The following is a 19,725-nucleotide window of genomic DNA, read 5'->3' on the forward strand; positions in this document are numbered from 1 at the left end:
AAAATCCATAATGCATGTGTTACTAGAATTCATAATTATTTCACGGAACCATCGTGCTAAATATACAATACGTAACGTGATTTTGAGTCCAATTTATTAATAAATAAATAAAAATAATGAAAAATATATGGAATAACCGATTGTCAAATTAATTTAGTTTGGGTCCAATTACTATGCTGTTATTTAATTTTAAAAATAAAATAAGAAAATTATCAAACAAAATTGTATATTATTATATTGTTTTATGAGGATTTTTAACTCTATAAAATTAATTATATAATTAAACATGTACTATTCAGAAAATTGTTGATAAATCAATATGATAACATGGCACAGTGTAATACAATATTTTACATATTTTTATCGTTCTATGAACTTATGTGTGTAGAAACAACCATTTGAAACACAAATATAATTTCAAAAACTGATTATTAAAATAATCTTTAAAACAATCTGCTTTTAAAGTGACATCCATTTTAAAAAAATTACAAATTTTATTAAAAATTATTCACAGTGAACTTGATAACTATAATATACTCTCGCGAATGTAATTATTTATATACTAGCTAGATGATTTCTAATTAAATATCTGAAAACAATAAATTTCTTTATTGAACCGAAGAAAATAAAAACATTTAATCTTTTCAGATATTAAAATAGTAACGGACGGTTCCTTTTACTACTTCTCATCATTTCGAATTACGTTTTTAAAATGCATTTTTCTTCTTATCGTTCATCGTAAAATATAATATATTTTTCGTGAATAGTTTTCAATGTCCTTCATTGAGCCAATTTACTCACAAATTGTATAATAATTATGACATATATTTTAATTTGAATACTACCTACATACATTGACTTCGATAAATTTCATAAAATATGATAACATTGGTAATGAACAAATTATATTTTGGTTATATATTATGTAGGCACTACCACCATCTCTTTCATACGATTTGTGTAACTAACACCAAACATACAAACTATTGTTTTGAGTGTTAAATCGTCAATTTAATATTATGTAATATTTTATTTGTCCTATATTGTATGAAAAACCGTATCAATTGATTGACGAATTTCAACTTTCTGGAAATTGCGATGACCGTGCGACGACGACAATGGTATGTATTTTAACACACAATTCGATAAAATAACCCTCGACAGTTTTCACGGAAACGCGTGTTTTATTATTTTTAAACTACACCACAGTTCCACAGTGAGTGGTGGTAGGGGGCTTGACGATACGCCACCTTTCGCACGCCCATTGGCGCGATGTGACGGGGCGCGCGTGAATTCATTTGGCTCGAAATTCGCGAAAAATAATATGTAAATTCGCACAGTGTAACTATAAACGAATAAATAAACTGTAAAGTTCAACACCGATTTTCTCACATAGTTTTCAGAGTTTAAGTTAATACAGCGTGCACCGTGCACCATATATAGGACTTAATACAACAACATAAATACTATTACCTAATATAATATTTTAAAACACAATACTTACGAAGTGAAGTCAACGTAGTCATTTCCACCATAGTAGTTGATCAGTCCGTTCAGTTAACACATATAATTTTCCCGAACAAACAAAATCGTCAATAATATGAATTTAATATCTGCTTCGCGATAATACGGCCACAACGTTAAATTCATACACGATAATTCAAATAATAATTTTTATATATACAAAAAAAAAAAAATAATTATAACAATGAAAAATATTTAATTAGTAATATAACACTTGTAAAAAAAAAAATTGAGTTTATAGCTATAAAACGCACACGTACAACTAATTTAACATTACTCTTAGGCAGTACGTATCGTACTTGAGATAGTTTTAAAATAATGTCATATTTTACCACCACTAACGAAAATTCGATTCGCGATACTGAAATGTTGTCATAATAATATGTCGGCATTTCATAATAATTATTATTCTATAATGGAAAACTTTTTTGGTATCGCGGTAACTGGTAATTGTGTTATCAAGTACGAATTTCGGTACGAAACGAATCGCGCCGATAAATGTATGCACTGCACTGCTGCAGTGCATGTGTACGCGGCCGTCTAACGTCTTGGACATTTTAAAAATCGAGTAGACTGTCTTCACAATATAGTACTGTTCATTAAAGCACATTTATTATTTCTTTTAGCGTACGTCTAATACTCTCCGTAAGTACTTTCACGAAAAATGGACAAACATTTGGCTGGAACAACATATTTTGACGATTAATTACACGGTGCGAGCGCTGACGGTTATTTCGTCGAGTGCCGCAAATTATGGCGACATCGGTTAGAACAACGAGTAATTATGTTTGTTTTTTGTATTACTGAGGGATTGGCGAGGTAAAATAATATTATGTACCTACCTACGCGTATGGTTTCGTCGCTATCAAATGGACTCGCAGATTTCTCATCCGAAAATCTCACCGCCTCCCCCGTTTTTTTCCCGCGTATACTATTCAATTATCAAATTAAAAAACCTACGTAAAATATTATGCCCGTCTCAAATATTAACGTCACGGTTTGTCACACTTTCGTAACAGTATACGTCCATTACCGTTACGAAATATATCATCGTCGTCGCCCATTAGTGCATTATATTATTATTAACGTCCATAGATATAAATTATAACATTTTTTTTCTTGTACCATTATATATATATATAATAATAATAATAATATTTATAATATTATAAGTCTACAAAGATTGTCCGATATGTTATTCGACAAATACCGATTTTAATAACAATAATAACAAAATATAGTTGTTTAAAGGGATTTTTGATGTCTGAGGTTTGTCAAACTTATATTGGAATTAATAACAATTGAGATATATATATTTTAAATGACGCATGGAAGAATACGCGAAGTTTATCATAGATGTATTATTTATGAATATTGCATTACCTACGTATAAAACACATAATTATTATATGAATATTTATAATAATAGTATATGGTTATAAATTATGATGATCGTTTATTTGATCATTTTATATAACTAAACAGAATAAAAATATATTATTTCGAATTTTCACAATAATTAACCATTCTAATAGCATAACTTACTATATAATATTATACATTTTAATACATATATAAACATTTTTTTTTCAATGAAAATAATTAATACATATTACCTACTAGTACGATGAAATCAGTTAAATTTTAATCATTTTAGTTAAGCATCTGAATCAGCAGTTGGCAAACAGTAATACTTATAAGTTAACTTGATACCATTCATTTCTATCGAATTTTTTCAAGAAATTGTACGTTTACAGAGATATGGAAATTTTTTAGTACATATATAATATGTATATTCAATTTTTCACACTTAATCGATGGCTTATTATTTATAACGATTTGTAACTACTTAAATAAATAATATTCAAGGATATATTCGTATTTGGCGCATAAAATAGTTTATGAATAAAAAAAAAGTTTTTTTTTTTTATTTAAAACTAAAGTGAAATAATTTTTTTTCTTGTGTTTTCTATTTTTCTTTTTCTTTTTTTTATATCAAAGCTTAAAAAGGAATGCAAATTAACATTTCATTGAATTACTTAGCTTTCGTTCTTACCAGCTTTGTAACATTTTTGTAACCCTTTCCTACCAATAATATAATATGGACTTTAAGAAAGTTTCTGATGGAAAATTGATTTATATTTCATATAAGTTGTTTGCAATTAATTTTAACCTCTACATTATTTTAATTAAGTTATATACTTATAACTTTGTTCAAACTGGGAATAGGGATGGATTTTTTATTTAAGAAACAATCTACTCATACACACAACACTTTTTAAAAAATATTTACCGATCCACTTAATCAAATAGATTAAATAACTATTTTTATACACAAATAGTCACGATCTAACGCAACTGCCTATTCATGTTTTTTTTTTTAAAAGCTATAAATAACATTAACAATTAAGTCTTACAATTGTGTAAAGAAATTGATGACGTAACCGGAATAAAATAATAAAATAAAAATGTCGGAAAAATCATTTAATTTGTTTCACGATATTCATGGCAGCATAATAAGCAATGTTGTTACCAATATTGTGTTCGAGCTTATTTTTTGTTGATTCATAAAGTATGTTCACGATTTTTTTCTAAAACACACCGTTTTAATGATAGTTCTTTAGTCATTTAAATCCATACATTACATCGCACATAGAACATAACACAAGATACATAAAACTACCTAACCTATACATCAAACAAAAAAATTGATTTAAAATATTAATAGATTTCTCCAAATAATATATCTGTTGGTATAATATTATTATAATATAGGTATTAGGTATCTATACCTTATGTTCCTCATAAAACTACTTCAATATTCATCACAAGTAAATCGTTTAATTTACTCACCACGTATTATATTTATGCCAGTGGATATCATATTTTGTAGTTGATTCAAAACGCCTAAGCAATTTTTCATTTTAAAATTATTTTTATTTAAATTTAAAAAAATGCACCTAAAAATAATATAAATCAAATATTTTGTATCCTAAATAGAGACCTCCTTCTTACGTATTTTTATTTATTGCAATACATCTTATTTACCAATGTTATTTATTGTTTACGTTTGACAAATTATTTTATATTATTAGAAAATAATAATATAAAATTAAAATTAAAGAATACTAATCAAATTCAGTGAGTGAAATTTTAGGGGTGGACTTAAGTATAATGGTTCATGGTGGGTAAACATTTGAAAAATTGTTTCGTGGTTTGAGTTGAGTTGAGAAGCTTTGGTTTTGGATCTTTCACATCCGTCGTCCACTCCGAATGTGCATGAAGGTTCTTTGTTCAGACATCAAACGCTATGTTATACAGCGGTGGGTGATTTTCTTCAATAGCGGATGGACAACAGCAGTGGGTACGGAGTGTGTGCGATATAATATACCACGTCTTTATGCGCGAAGGAATAAGACTCGAGTTCTACGACCCCATCTCACGCATTATAACCCTTACCGCAGACGTACTTTCACATTGTCGCGTGCGTTCCAACGGCAATAATGGTTTCAGTCTAACGATCTGCAGCTATTATACGGACCTTCGTGTGATATATGGTTAAGGGCGAAAAAGTATTTTTTTTTTTAGACATTTAGCGTAACTAATACCGTGGTTACACACTCATACATATTGTAAAGGTAGAATACTTATTGTTGTATTACTACGTCTTACGCTTGTAGCTGACCGTGTGCAGATAAATCCCATATAATAGGCACATGACCATGGTATGGTACATTGGAATTTGTCTTCGATTTTGTTTTGGGAGTTCAGTGGTTTTCGTTTTTATGAACCGTCCGAATAAGACCGTAACACTAATCTACTATCGTGCATTTTAAGTGTAGTCACGGATATTATAGAGCATATTGTATCATCATGTGCCACGTCATGTGTGGCCGCGTCACACTTCTTAACACTACCCTTTCTCCGACGCGATGCTACAACAGCAATGCTTTCAATGTGATTATAATATTAATAGTGAAAAGCGGGTAAAATATTGGTTTTTAATGATTAATTATCAACACAAACCATTTCATTTACACCACTATGCATCAGAATGAAGATAGATTATAAATGTAAAACACATGCTCGAGTGTCCATATAGTTATGATGTAATTATGAAAATCTATATATATGTATATAGAATAGATTTAATTAGAATTATAATATTAAAAGATAGAAGTTGGTTAAGAGAAAAAAATATTTTTCTAAATTAACTAAATAGAGTCTGTTAAAATAAAGAATTATAAATACTTAATTAATAAGTAGCATAAGTAACAAAACTTACAACCACATTTTCAAAGAGAATATAGGATTGAACATTTACTTGAAAATTTTATTCTATAGCAAATTATGACTCACATATAGTTATTGGGAGTATAATATGGCTAAAGGTTGGCTACAATTTAAGACCTGAAATCATAGTTGTGTGGCGATTCTATACTTGAAATACAAGTATTAATATTTTGTTTATTCAGTAGTATTCATGTTTATTTCATTAAATATTTAAAAAAAAATTGCTAATAAGATATAATAGGATATAATAAGATATTGCAAATCAATATTAGTAATAGTGAGTGATGTTACGACAAAACTCTAAGTATAAGATCTAATATTGTGAGCAATTTTACAACTTACTTACCTCTAAGTGTCTTATAAATTCTTAACCTTAATCGTGTCACTATACCTTTTTTATGTAAATTATATTATAGAAATTTACTGGATACGTAAGAGTTAAATGGAAATGTTAGGTGAAATAAGTTTAAAAATAAAAGCATAATATGCTGGAAAGTTTTCCCATTTAAACTCTCTCAATGAATCTGTGGTTTCTTGATAGGAAAAATTATGGTATTAGACTTAAATATTACAACTCAATTGATATTAAAATAAAATTTTTATCTTTTAAAAATCTAATGTTTCACAATTTGGTGAATTAATAATTTCAAACTTTAAATATAAAGACGTACAAGCAATAAAAAAAATTGAATCATTGATTTACATTAAAATTGAATTTATTGTTGATATCCAATGATTTTATTTTTTATTTCATGTAAGTATATTTTAAATATGTTTTTCTCAATATCCCTATATTAGCCAATTTATTTACCTCCTGAACATTTTATAAACACAATTAAAATATACCTAATATTTTATTATAATAAAAATAATTGTTGACTTTTCATTAGAACTTGTCCAGGCGTTATTATATTATAAGTCAAGTATTGTTCTATCTAATAGGATTTTGTGGTTTCATTTACGACACTTCAGGTGCGTCGGAATTTAATTTACTGGCCCTCTAGTATTTCCTTGTCACTTATTCGGTTAAAATGTGGACCACAAAGTCTAGTAGCAACACATTATACGACCGGTATGTTATACTATTAATTATTAATTCTATAATTGTTATTCTCTTAAAGATAACAGAATTACCAACATTTAAAAGAAAAACATAAATAAAAATGTCCAATGTCTGTCTAATTAAATTCTAATGACTAAACCATTTTACTATTAAATTAATATTAAATAGGTAAGAAATATATTATCAGGTTAGTTTATGTAAATCTAACATCAAAATATTTTTATAATATTATTTTTAATTTTTAAAAATAACTTACTTAAGTCAAATATATCGTAGGCGTTTTAAAATTACATTGTTGTCAGATATGGATTAAGGTTTACAATGTGATCACGCATTAATTTATTTGATAAAATATAGATACATCATGTTTACACTTCAAATTCTATTAATCCTTGAGAAGATATGTAGTTCGGTTCATATTCTAGACGATTTTCGACAAGGTATTCGTAAATTTATGAAAATATATTCATCAAATTTAAGTAACTTTTGAAATTAGTTCATAGGTACATCCACAAATAAATGTATGATACCTAATATTAAATATTTATAAATAATTGTGGTTTATTTTATAAACTTATACACTTCAGTATCTAAATTGTATGTATTATGATTAAATTGTGTACTCACAATACCCATTAAAATTAATATTTATCTTTTAAGTATTTATTTTTTAATTTAATTATTAGTATAAGTAAGCGGGATTAACCATTTGGATACAAATAGTCAAATAGTTCTGTATGAGTATACATTAAATTATTTATAACAATACAACATTACTACACACATAGATAATAAACTAACATAATGCAGTATAAATTTTAATACAATATAATTTAAAAGGTGAAGAAAGGGTAACAACAATAAGTTGTCAAGTGAATAATAAGTCACATTTTTTATTAGTTTTGGAAATATAATTTACCACCTTAATTTTTAATGTATTAAATTATTCAGTATTCTATAGTATATATAATCATACTTAGGGGCGTAGCTAGGATTTCATTATTTTGACGTCTTGAATAGTGTGTCATACGAAATTGCTATTTCAGTAAAATGTATACTAATTATATATATTATACACACCCTCTGTTACGCCCCTGGATTGTAGGTATATAGTACCTATGTATTATATTTTGACTTAAAATTATGTCTTTAAGGGGATGATATTTGTTTATTATTTTAATTTTTAAAATCAATAATATACATTTATACAATTTAACTATGTTTATTTTCAAATTAAATACGAAATAAATAACATTAAAAAATTAAAATTTTTTTATTTAACTGTAGAGCTTTTTTTATTTCATTTTAAAATTATAACTCATTAATAGACTTGATAACTTTTTAAGATTATTTTAAATTTTAATATATAAATATAATACAATTGAAGAAATACTACAGTTCTAATTAGATGTTTTATATTATTTATATAAGATGATAAATTTGTAATAATTAGTTGTCTATATACTTTTACAGTTTTTTGATTCTGAGTGGAGCAATGATTGTATTGCAGGTTTTCAGTGATGTGGGTTTTATTTTTATACTTGTGATTTATTTGTGCCTGTCATCACTTTTTAAAGTAATAAAAGAGTTTCAACATTTAACTTTCAGGTTGGTTTTGGTACGTCTTGTCTAGTTAATATTTTGGGTGGTAGGGGAACATTTAGAAGAGTCATAAGTAAACATTTTTAAAACTTTTTAAAATAATCTGGAGCAAAAAATATAAACATTTTATATTATTATGTTCATTAATCAGTATTTACCGCGTAAAATTAAGCTGTATGCACTTATCTATTGGCTATTAACCTTAAACTATTATAATAAAACAATTCGTTTTTTATCGATCGTAAGTGTAGACTTAAATGCGTTATTTAAAAAAAACTAACAAAAGATATAGAAATAGTTTTAGAAATATAAATGTTATCGTATAAAATATCTAGAAAAGTTCTACGTTTATTGAACTAAACTTATAATAATGAAAACAATTTAAAGGAGTTAAAATGAAATAAAAAGTTTAAATTTTCGGAGTCAACATTGTGGTTAATGAATATTGTTTGCTGCAATAAAATCTTTAGAAAATATTAGTACTATAAACTCAGAACTAACAGTTGTTTACATTTATAATTGTATTCAAAACATTTCATTAATGAATAGTAATTTTCAGAACTATTAAGTGTTTATTAATCACTTTGTATCTACTAAATATTAAGGCTACACACATAGCATCGTATAAGTACTATGAATGCCAATATAATTTCGGAATTAATACTTTAAATATTCAACAACTGGAACTAATTGATATGGTTTATATATTTATATCAATGATACAAAAACCCAAGGTAGATTAATATATAATAAATTTTATGCAGTTGGATAGATTCAATTTAAATTGATTAATGTTATTAATATTTGAAAAATAAATTACAACACTTTACAACTTCGTAATTCGTTTATATATTATGAATCTTTTAATATGATTGCTTTTTAGAAAATTCGTACCATCTTAAAAGTTGAGAAAGTTATTGAAAAACTAAAAGTTTATTTTAACGGCCGTGTAGTATTATTTTTAAATAATTAAATTAAGTTTTTACATCATGTACATAATAATTTCTAAAATATTCAGTTTTTAGTAACCTGCTATAATGCAATTTTAAGTGCCACATGATATTATACCCTAGTAGGTACCCAATATTATTTTAATACATTTTTTAATACAATTTTTAAATTATGTTTATGTTAGCATTTGTATTCTTACTTAAATCTTTTGTTTTAGTTGGTATGTTTTTCTCTTAATTACCTGTGTCTAACTGTTTTATCAAATTAATTGTATTCTACAAAAAAAAAAAAAAAAAAACTAAAAACAGTGATAGGTTTATGTTTGCTTGAGATTTGTGTAGGCTGGTAAACTAGTTTTAAATTCTAGAAAACGTTATACTACCTACTGCTAGTACTTACTGTCTTTAAATAACAACATTGATTATTGCAATGTATTTATGTATAATATAGTAATACCTATACTGCTAAATAATTGTGTTTTAGTAGTTAATAGTAGGATACTAGGATATATTACTAATAAGTTATAATTACATATTAATAAAGTTATGTCAAGTATGACTCAAAACTAATAAGTAATAACTAATGTAATATAACTATATAATAAACAAGTATATTTTAATATGTATTATTATTATTATTTATGACATAAATAATACCATCAATTATTTATATATTTGTACACATATTTTGAATGTACCAATTTATTTTGTACTCACCATGTTTTTTTTTTAGGTATGATTTGTAATATAATCATATATGACTAATTTTAAATTACATGTCAAACAAAATAGTTATATTGATGCTTAGAAGAGTTCAAAAAGAAATTGATCATTGTGAACAATTTTCAATATAAAATGACAATGTAACATATTATTATGTAGACACTTTATAATATTATTCTTGGACATGAAAAATAATAAAAAAATTCGTATCGAAATATATTTTAAGCAAGAACTAAAAATGCTATTTTTATTTTATTACAATCTTTTTTAAAACTTAAAATAAGTTTTAAAAACAATAATACATAGGACTAAGATTTTTTTTTTAATATATAAAGTGCCATCTTTTTAACATAAAAAAATATATGAAAGCTCAAATATAAATGATCTTATAATAAGTTTTAGTTAAAAACAAATTAAGTCTGTTTTACTTAATTCTCTTAGGTACCTATATTATCCAAAGTTTTAGGCTCAGAATATGCATTGATTTGCATATTTCTTAATTTATTTCAAATTATTTTTTTCTCAGTGTTTTTAAAATTCAATATCTTTAATGGATATTATTATTTTAAGTTTAATGGTTATTTTTTTTTTCATTTATTGAATTTTAACTACCAAAAAACTTATAAACGAATTTTGTATAATTATATAAGTATTGGCTATATATATTGTATACTATTCATATACTAAATATTAGGTAGGCATTCTTTGAAAAATATCTTGTTATAAGATTCATGTCAGTTTGAAACTTGCATTTTTCTTTTTTAAGTAGACGTATACTTTTATAAATTACATTTTAAGTTCTATATTTATTGGAATCCTTACACAGTGCTTGCCATCCATACAATACAACATAGTGATTTTTAAAATAGTACGCACTCGTTTAAAAAGTTTGAAATAAGTAAAAATAATCTTTTCATATCGGATTCAACATTCAACATTAAAACGTTTACCTACCTAATTTTTCGAACAAAAATTGACGTAGCAGTTAATTATTATTTTTTTTTTTTTTAATAATTGAAGTATTACTATTATAGGTATACATGCAGCCTTTAGTAACTATTCATGGATATTATAATATAGTTAATGTATAGGTAGCAAATTATTAATTGTAATATAAGAGTCATGTTATATTATACAAACGTTGAAACGTGTAACTCCATATCTCTGAATTCAATACCAATTAATAATCAAATTTACAACACTATTTTACTTACCTATTTTGAATGTTATTCTGGAACATCCTTTTGAATACCTAGAAAATATCTAATTATAATATTAAATAACCCATTACGTGTTACAGGTAGCGGAGTGATGTTGGGCGGCGTGGTTGGTAGGCATATGAGCATACGGCGTAGGGAGAGCTCCCCGTCGGTACCTCATCCAGGTGGCCCGGGGAGTCCCCGGTATAGAAGACGGAGAAGAGCGGTAACTACTTCGGATCATAAGACATGTGCTCTCATACAGACCAGAATAAAACTAGGCGACATCATAATGTAAGTGTTTATAAATAATCATAAAAATTGTTTAGTATTAAGTAAAATATTCTAGGTATTAAGACAAAAATAAATCTACGTATTGAAGGTATTAATTATGTTACAAGACGATCACAAATTGCAACGCAAGTTAATAATAATATTTATCATTTAATTACGTACCTATACCTATTATTAACTATTCAGCGAAATCCTATTAATTAAAATTTACCATATAAGTTTATAAATAATTTTATCGCTTGGATATCTAGTGAAATATGTATAATAGACAATAATTTTACATTTATAATTTCAAATCACGCAACTATTAATTGAAAACCCAGATACCAACTAATTAAAAAATATATTGTGTGAAATCCATAATAATATAATATATTACCTACAATCTACATACTCATAAATGTTAACATAAAAGTCTTATATTTTTTATGAGGGTGACTATTGAACATTCAGACCGTTTAGTATTTATACATGTACCTATCATACGTACGTTTGAACTATTATATATTATAAAAGTTAATATTTTAATGAATATTCAGTTAAAGAAATATTTTTTTTTGTGAGAAATTTTACTACTTTAATAAATGAAAATAAATTATTTTCATAAAAAATTATACTTTAATGGTGAAATACTGAATTAATTGACTCTTATTGCAAAATATATAAGTATTACTCATTGCATTAATCATTTTTTATAAACATAATATTATAATTTAATACCGGTTTGAGATTATATTATATTTGAAACTTGTAAGAGTTATACTTTGAACATAATATTATATTATACGCATTAATTTAACTTTATGTATTCATATTATGGAAGTTAAAAGTTTTATAATTAAATGTGACTAATATGAAAAGATAAAATTAAAGTGATTAGAGATCAAAGTTGAGTATACTATTATTGTATTTTTGTACAATGTTTTATAATTCAAACCGAATTTTTTATTAACAATTTTCTTTTCTAGTGAAAAACATAAAATATATTATTATATTATAATATACATTAGGAGTAGGATACTATTGTAGTATAATATAATATTATCGTATTATATTTATCATTTTACTTGTTGAGTACCTAATGAGTAAATTACTCATAATTTTACATTTTTAAATTTAATTTTTTGCAAGTTATATATATAACTAATTTTTAAAATAAACATTTTATTACATAACTATAATTGTACCTATGTGTATCATTTTTTTTATGAATTCATAATTTATTAAATTAAATACATTTTTTAACAATAATTGAGTATAATACATGATTACATGAGTAGTAGTGCGCAGATTTAAATGCATTTAAAACCATACAAATATGCTCTGATGACAAAAATTCCCTTTAAAAATACATTTTACCACAAAACTGACTTTAAAAAAATGCCATATAATTTTTTTTTTTTAACAATTTGGTAATTTATAAACAAGGTAAAATTATAATTATCTTAAAAAAAAAAATTTTCACAGTCAATAATAAAGAAAAGACAAAAAAAAATAAATCTAAATGAATTGAATGCTTGACATTGGGTATGGAAAAACCCGATAAACCTACGAAGATAACTATTTATCTTTAGATACCTAATATTTTTGCTAAATCTGTAATGTGTAATAAACAAGTACTTATGTATTTAAATTAACAAAATGACTCAATAATGCTAAACAATGTAAAATTAAAAGCATATGTTACATGAAACGAATTATGTACACGTAGAGCATTATCTAAGATAAACCTAAATTTGAAAATTGTCAAATAAATTAAAATTTGAACTGGTTTTTTTCAAATTATTTAAGTTTAAGGTTTGTAGTTGACAATAATATGTTAAAAACATAGAGTTATTTTGATCATTTGAAAAATTGTATTTTATGTAGTACATTTAAATGTGTATATAAAACTGCCTTTTTAAAAAATTACTGGTCTAATTATTACATCTATTTTATTTTATATATCAAACAAAACCGCTATCGAAGATTTATATTTTAAAATAAATAAAAAACATAATAAACAATTTACAATTTTTATTTTTAGTTGTGCATTAAATAATTACGATAAATGATAATAATAAGTTTCTGGCGTAATTGAAAGCGGCATCTCTCGGAGAGCTATTTTACTTAAAATGAACATTAGTAGTAATAATTTATACTCGTGGTTGAAAGTTTTGACAATAGATCGCGTTCATACTACATTAGTATACAATATAACGAATATTCTACACCTAGATAGAGATACGAGTCTTGAAATTAGTGGATCAAAATAACTTGATACTTATTAAAAAAGCCTATTTATATTATTTACCCAACCTAAGTAATATTATAATAATTTTTACATTACATATCATACATTTTTTCAAAAAAAAAAAAAAAAAATATTATTTTTACCTAGATATCGTAAATAGATCAAAAAATGATAAAATAATATATCAAAAAGGAAAAAAAAAATAAAATATTTTACGCTTTTAATGTATCATTGTGCATACTCTTGTTTTATTGACACAATCAATATTTTTTTGTAATGGGTTGATATATCTTGAGCAAAAAATATACTTATTATCTAACTTTATGAATTTAATCATACAATCATTACTATAATTTCATTATAAGAGAAAAAACGAAGAATAGATTTTTGTATAAACAATTATGTTTTTTAATATTATTTGGAGTTTTTGCTGTTGTAAAATTTGGTTCATATGATATTTTCTATTGATCTTAATCAACTACCAATTCTGAATGAATAAGTTACCAATTGTTGTTAAAAACGTTGAGTGAAATAAATCACATATGTATAATAATATACAAATATAATGCTGTCAACGTACAAATGCTAGCACACAAATGCTGCCATATGTTGATTATTCTTATTTAATATAATGAATTTTTTTATCTAAACGATAATATTCATTTTCAATAATTAATAACAAACCGATCTGTTTTTTTTTTTTGCAATGGGTAAGTACCTAGGTACTTTATATAAACTTCGTTATTTCAAATATATTCTTATAATTCCCTGAATTACCTATATAGATTTATTGATTTTTTTTAATAACTCAAATTGTTACAAATTACATTTTTGTATTCGTATAACGCGGTATTAACTATATTTAACTCTGAACAATAAATATTGTACGAATTGTAGTTTCAATATTACATCCCTTTGAAATGTGATTTTCGTAGCATTAGAATTTCTAGTGATTCTCAAATTAATTAACATTTTGATTGTTTTAATACGATGTATTTTACATGATTTTGAAATGTTGCCAATGTAATATAGTACCATAAATAGAATAAAAAACAATTTGAGTTAATAATTATTACGCAATTCCTAACGCATGCGTGTTTTGCATTGATTAATTTCTTCATTAAAACATTTCTTAAAATATAAATTATACTTATTTTCAGTCAATAAGGAAATCTAATTTTTTTTTCTAAAATACCTTTAACGTAATAATTGTTGGCACAAAACAAATATATACTATAGGTACATAATTATAGTAACAACCTTTTAAAGTTACAACATATATTAAATAAACAAATGAATAGTATAATATGTATCCACTTAAAATTTAAAACAAAAAGATTAGAATTTTACTAAAAAAAAGGAATTAAATAATTTGAAAAAAAAAATAATTTAACAATATATATAATGGTGCCCAAATAAATTTGTTTAAACTCCAATTTAATCTAATCTAAATTGAAAGCTAAATGTTACTTTATTAATCGTTTAAAACATTGCTGAGTACCACTGTTTTACTAGTAGATAACCGTGTTAGAGCAACATACACACAATACAACAGTAGTATAATATTATGCTCTTTGCTGAAAAGTGAAAATTGTAATACTTCTTTTGCTAGGACGGCGCAGTAAATATGCAACTTAAGCACACGGGCGTAGACAAACATAATTATTTTATCTTTGACAGTTATTATTGCTTATGATAATAATATAATGCATTTTGAAAATAATACATAGTTCTTATTTAAATAAAATGACTAAGTATTTATTATTTGTATTTGGTATTTTTATAACTTCTTCATAGTTATTATTTTACGAAATGGTGGGATTGAATCTTTGATAAATAACAATATTCAACTTCTTAAATTCTGTAAAATAGATTTTTATTAGATTAATAACAAATCATTGTGCATAATATTACAATTTTAATACAGTTTTTAATTGGTATTCGAAATATCTTTTTAATTACTCAGTGATTTTAAAAAAATTTACCCAAGCATAAATAATAAACGACAATCTCAATCGTAATATTATTATTTAAGCTTTAATACCGGACATTTGTTTTAACTGTTTAGTATTTTATTTGGTAGTATTTAGTCACGCCATGTTATTTGGTAATTTATTCGAATTCAGAATTGTGAATCTTTTCACACTCAAATATCTTTATAAAAAAATGCATTTTTTAATTTTAATTTTATTTAATTATATGACTAGTAGCCATAATTATCAACGAGTAATTAACTAAATATATGTTTTAAATAAACTCTATCAAATAAGTTATTGTAGTTAATTTATAAATTATAGAAATAGTTTATTATGCAGTATTGTTTTTTCTATCATTAATTATTATATTTATATTTTATTTTATTCTCAATCAGGATTTATTTTTTGTTTTTGTTACTTATGTTGATGCTAGAAACAATGTTTTTTTTACAACTATAATTTAGGGCGTCACCTGCAACTAATCCATCAATTTCGAATTCCACGACCCTTTAAGTTCAGAACCAAATGAAACAACCCTCTGTCCACATTTCTGGTTTTCACCCCACTCACTCTCAATGGTTCTCGTAATATAATAACAATAAACTGATATTACACTTGGTGTATATATAAATATAATATAGTATAGTATATACAGTGATATATACAGCAGTAATCGCGTTTGCGTGACGGCCTACAGGGAAAAATTAATATTACATTTTACCCGAGTTGATTTATTAGAAAGTAGAATGGAATGTATACATATAGAAGTGGACTTTTTTTAACATGATATTATTAATAATACTTTTATAGGTCACCTCTATCTCTGGTCTAGACTTTGGTAATTTTTTGGGAACCCCCGGCGATCGTCACGGGATATTGATTGGTCCGGGAGCCTTAGCGACACGCGCCAGTATGGCCGTTTCGGACACGATCCAAATCCCTTTGAACCATCAGTAGCTTGTATATACCATTTACAATAATTGAGAAAAATAACATATCTCTAAATTGCCAAACAAATAAATAAATTAGAACAACTAATTAACTAATTAACACAATTGTTCGTTATAATAACACTTAAAAAACATTATTTTTATTAAATTCAACTGATAATGATAAATTTAAATTACTTATAATATAAATATTTTTATTTTTTATTTTTAATAATTAAACACAATAATTAATTAACAACTCAATAATTAACACTCATAAACTAAATATTTTGAAATCATATTATTAAAAAATTGTGTTAAAAATTAAAACTGTATAATAAATATTGAATTAATATTATTGTTTTTTATACACATTGTTGGTTAGTCTAAATAATATTAAAGTGTTGTATTTAAATAAATTCGTTCATATCTAGTATATAGAAATTTATTGTTAAAATAATATTACTGAACCACTGAACACTGCCCTCTTAATTAAAGTCATCAAATCACGTAACCTATTATAGATACCTATTACTTATTGTTATTTGTTGCATACAGTTTGTAAAGAGTAAACATTTTCTTAAAAACAACATATTCTATAAATAAAGGTATGATGCAATGTAATAACAGGTATTATAACTATTTTCAATTTAAATATAGGTATATATTTAGTTAAATCGTTGATTCCAGATCGCTTCTTTCATTATAGATCTCTCATATAACTTCTGACGCGTGGTATTATATTCAAACAACAAATCATTCATTTTCAAGTCCATAAATCATAGTTTTATATTTAATAATAAAATTAACACACAAATTGATTAAGCTGTTGACATTTTTAAAATAAGAATTTTGCTTACTTATATTATTTATATTTTAATAGGTACAAGATGAATATATTATGTTTATATCAAATTTTATTAAACAATAAATCATAACCAAATGTAAATATAAATATAATAAGTGAAACATATAATGATAAAATAACAAAATACAACTTAATTGTAAAAAAAAAAAAAATATTTTGAATTATGATATTAAAATATTAAAATAATTATTTTTCGAAATCGGTAATTTTATTACAATAACAAACTGTTCATATAATACTTAATAACAAAAATTATAACAACAGTTACTTCGATTTAATAACTTTATAATTTGATTATCTAATAAATGATGATGTATATCATATAATATAAATCATGAAAAAAAAATTATGTTTTTTTTTTTAAAAAATGATGTTAACCAACAGGAAAGGGAAGTGGGAACTAAAAAAATATACAATTATTAAATAAGTGCCTACAATATATGTATGGTGTAGTTTATTATGATATTCATATTAATTTTTAATGATACAAAAATAATGTAGGTCTTACGGCTAAATCAGTTTAGAAAATTAAAATCTATTAGTTTTTGTCATATTTTAAATAATATTTTCTATCATGTTGTCCTTGTATAAAACTATATATGATAGACGAGCCTACTATATACCTAATAGAAAACTATATTTGAACTAACCTTTATTTAAACTTAACAGAAATTATTAGTTGTGTTGACATTTTAATATTATTATTTCTTCATTTTCCATTCAAATTAGCCCCTAAAATGTTTAGTAGTATGACACATTTTGTGTAGATCAAAAAGTGAAGTAAATAGTATGAAATTTAAAAGTGTGCTTTAAATAATATTTTGAGTCATTAATTATATGTAATAGATTTGGTCCATTTGAGTCTATGTGTGTAGTACAAAAATTTGGATATTTTAAGGGTTGATTCAAATGCTAAATACTGTATAGTTTTTTTTATATAGTTTAATAATTAATTAATAAAATAATAATTCACTACCTAATACGTATAAATGAACAATTTGCACATATATGGAAATATATAACTATTAAGTTGAAAAAGAAATCCATAGGTAATGCAATATTCCAAATTCCAATTACCTATGTATTGTGAAGTTTTCACATTTTAATGATAATTATTAATTTTTTTTTTCTTAACAAATAATACACTTTCAATTAGGTATATTTAAACTCCTCACCAATTATTTTACAGTAATTATTTAACATAAATGAAAAATACCAATGCTATTGATATATAAAAATGAAATTGGATCAATAACTAAATTTACATAATTACTAGTTCAATAGCTAGTGGTTTAGCATGAATAAATAATAAATATCTTATATACATTAGTTGCATAATATAGTACCTAATAATTTATTTATCTACACCTATATATTTACGGTAACAGTACTTTTATAAAATATACTTAACTTGTTGAATTTCATAAATTTTGTTAAATTTTATTTTTAATTAGTGACTGCATACTTTAAGTGCATAAAAATATCATGTTCTAACCAACTCCCCAAAACATTAATATGCACTTATTTGAATTACATTATTGTAATAGATAACAATCTAGGAATGCAATTATTTTGACCTGGGTGCGGTTCGAATGAATACATATGGATTGTTCGATAACTAAGAGACGCACGCAATAACATGCCAATTGTATGGGTAGTATTTCATAAAAGAATATTTTAATTTTTACGAACAAGGCAACAACTTTATTTAACCTATATTTATATATGCATAAACGTGTGCATGTAAATTATGATAAATTTTAATTTAATTAATTAAATTACGCATGTATATATTCGAAGTTAACACACTTCATAATAGTACACCAAATGAGTTCAGATAATCGTATAACATATTATCATAATGTTTTGCAATGGTCTTTCTAACTTTTTACATTAAAACTTTGAAAGCTGTTTGAGAGATGGCGTTCACTTTTATACGTGGTGTGAGAAAATGCTAATTATTATTTCATATATAGCCATTGCAAAGACGTCAAGTTTTAGTGTCATCAATAAAACATAACATATTATTATATATTTTAATGACAGCTTATAAAATACTTAAGAGTAAATT

The 19,725-nt window shown here is 24.4% G+C and overlaps 1 protein-coding gene across 1 annotated transcript in view; it reads left to right on the top strand.

Moving 5' to 3' along the window:
• Positions 1-19,725, top strand: part of LOC114121456 (voltage-dependent calcium channel type A subunit alpha-1) — a 200,044-nt gene that overhangs the window by 75,980 nt on the left and 104,339 nt on the right. The window contains 1 exon segment of the mRNA XM_050201806.1: positions 11,456-11,648. Coding sequence (XP_050057763.1) covers positions 11,467-11,648 — 182 coding nt within the window. The 5' untranslated portion in view covers positions 11,456-11,466.

Source organism: Aphis gossypii, chromosome 2 (genome assembly GCF_020184175.1).
Source record: "Aphis gossypii isolate Hap1 chromosome 2, ASM2018417v2, whole genome shotgun sequence".
Lineage (NCBI taxonomy): Eukaryota > Metazoa > Arthropoda > Insecta > Hemiptera > Aphididae > Aphis > Aphis gossypii.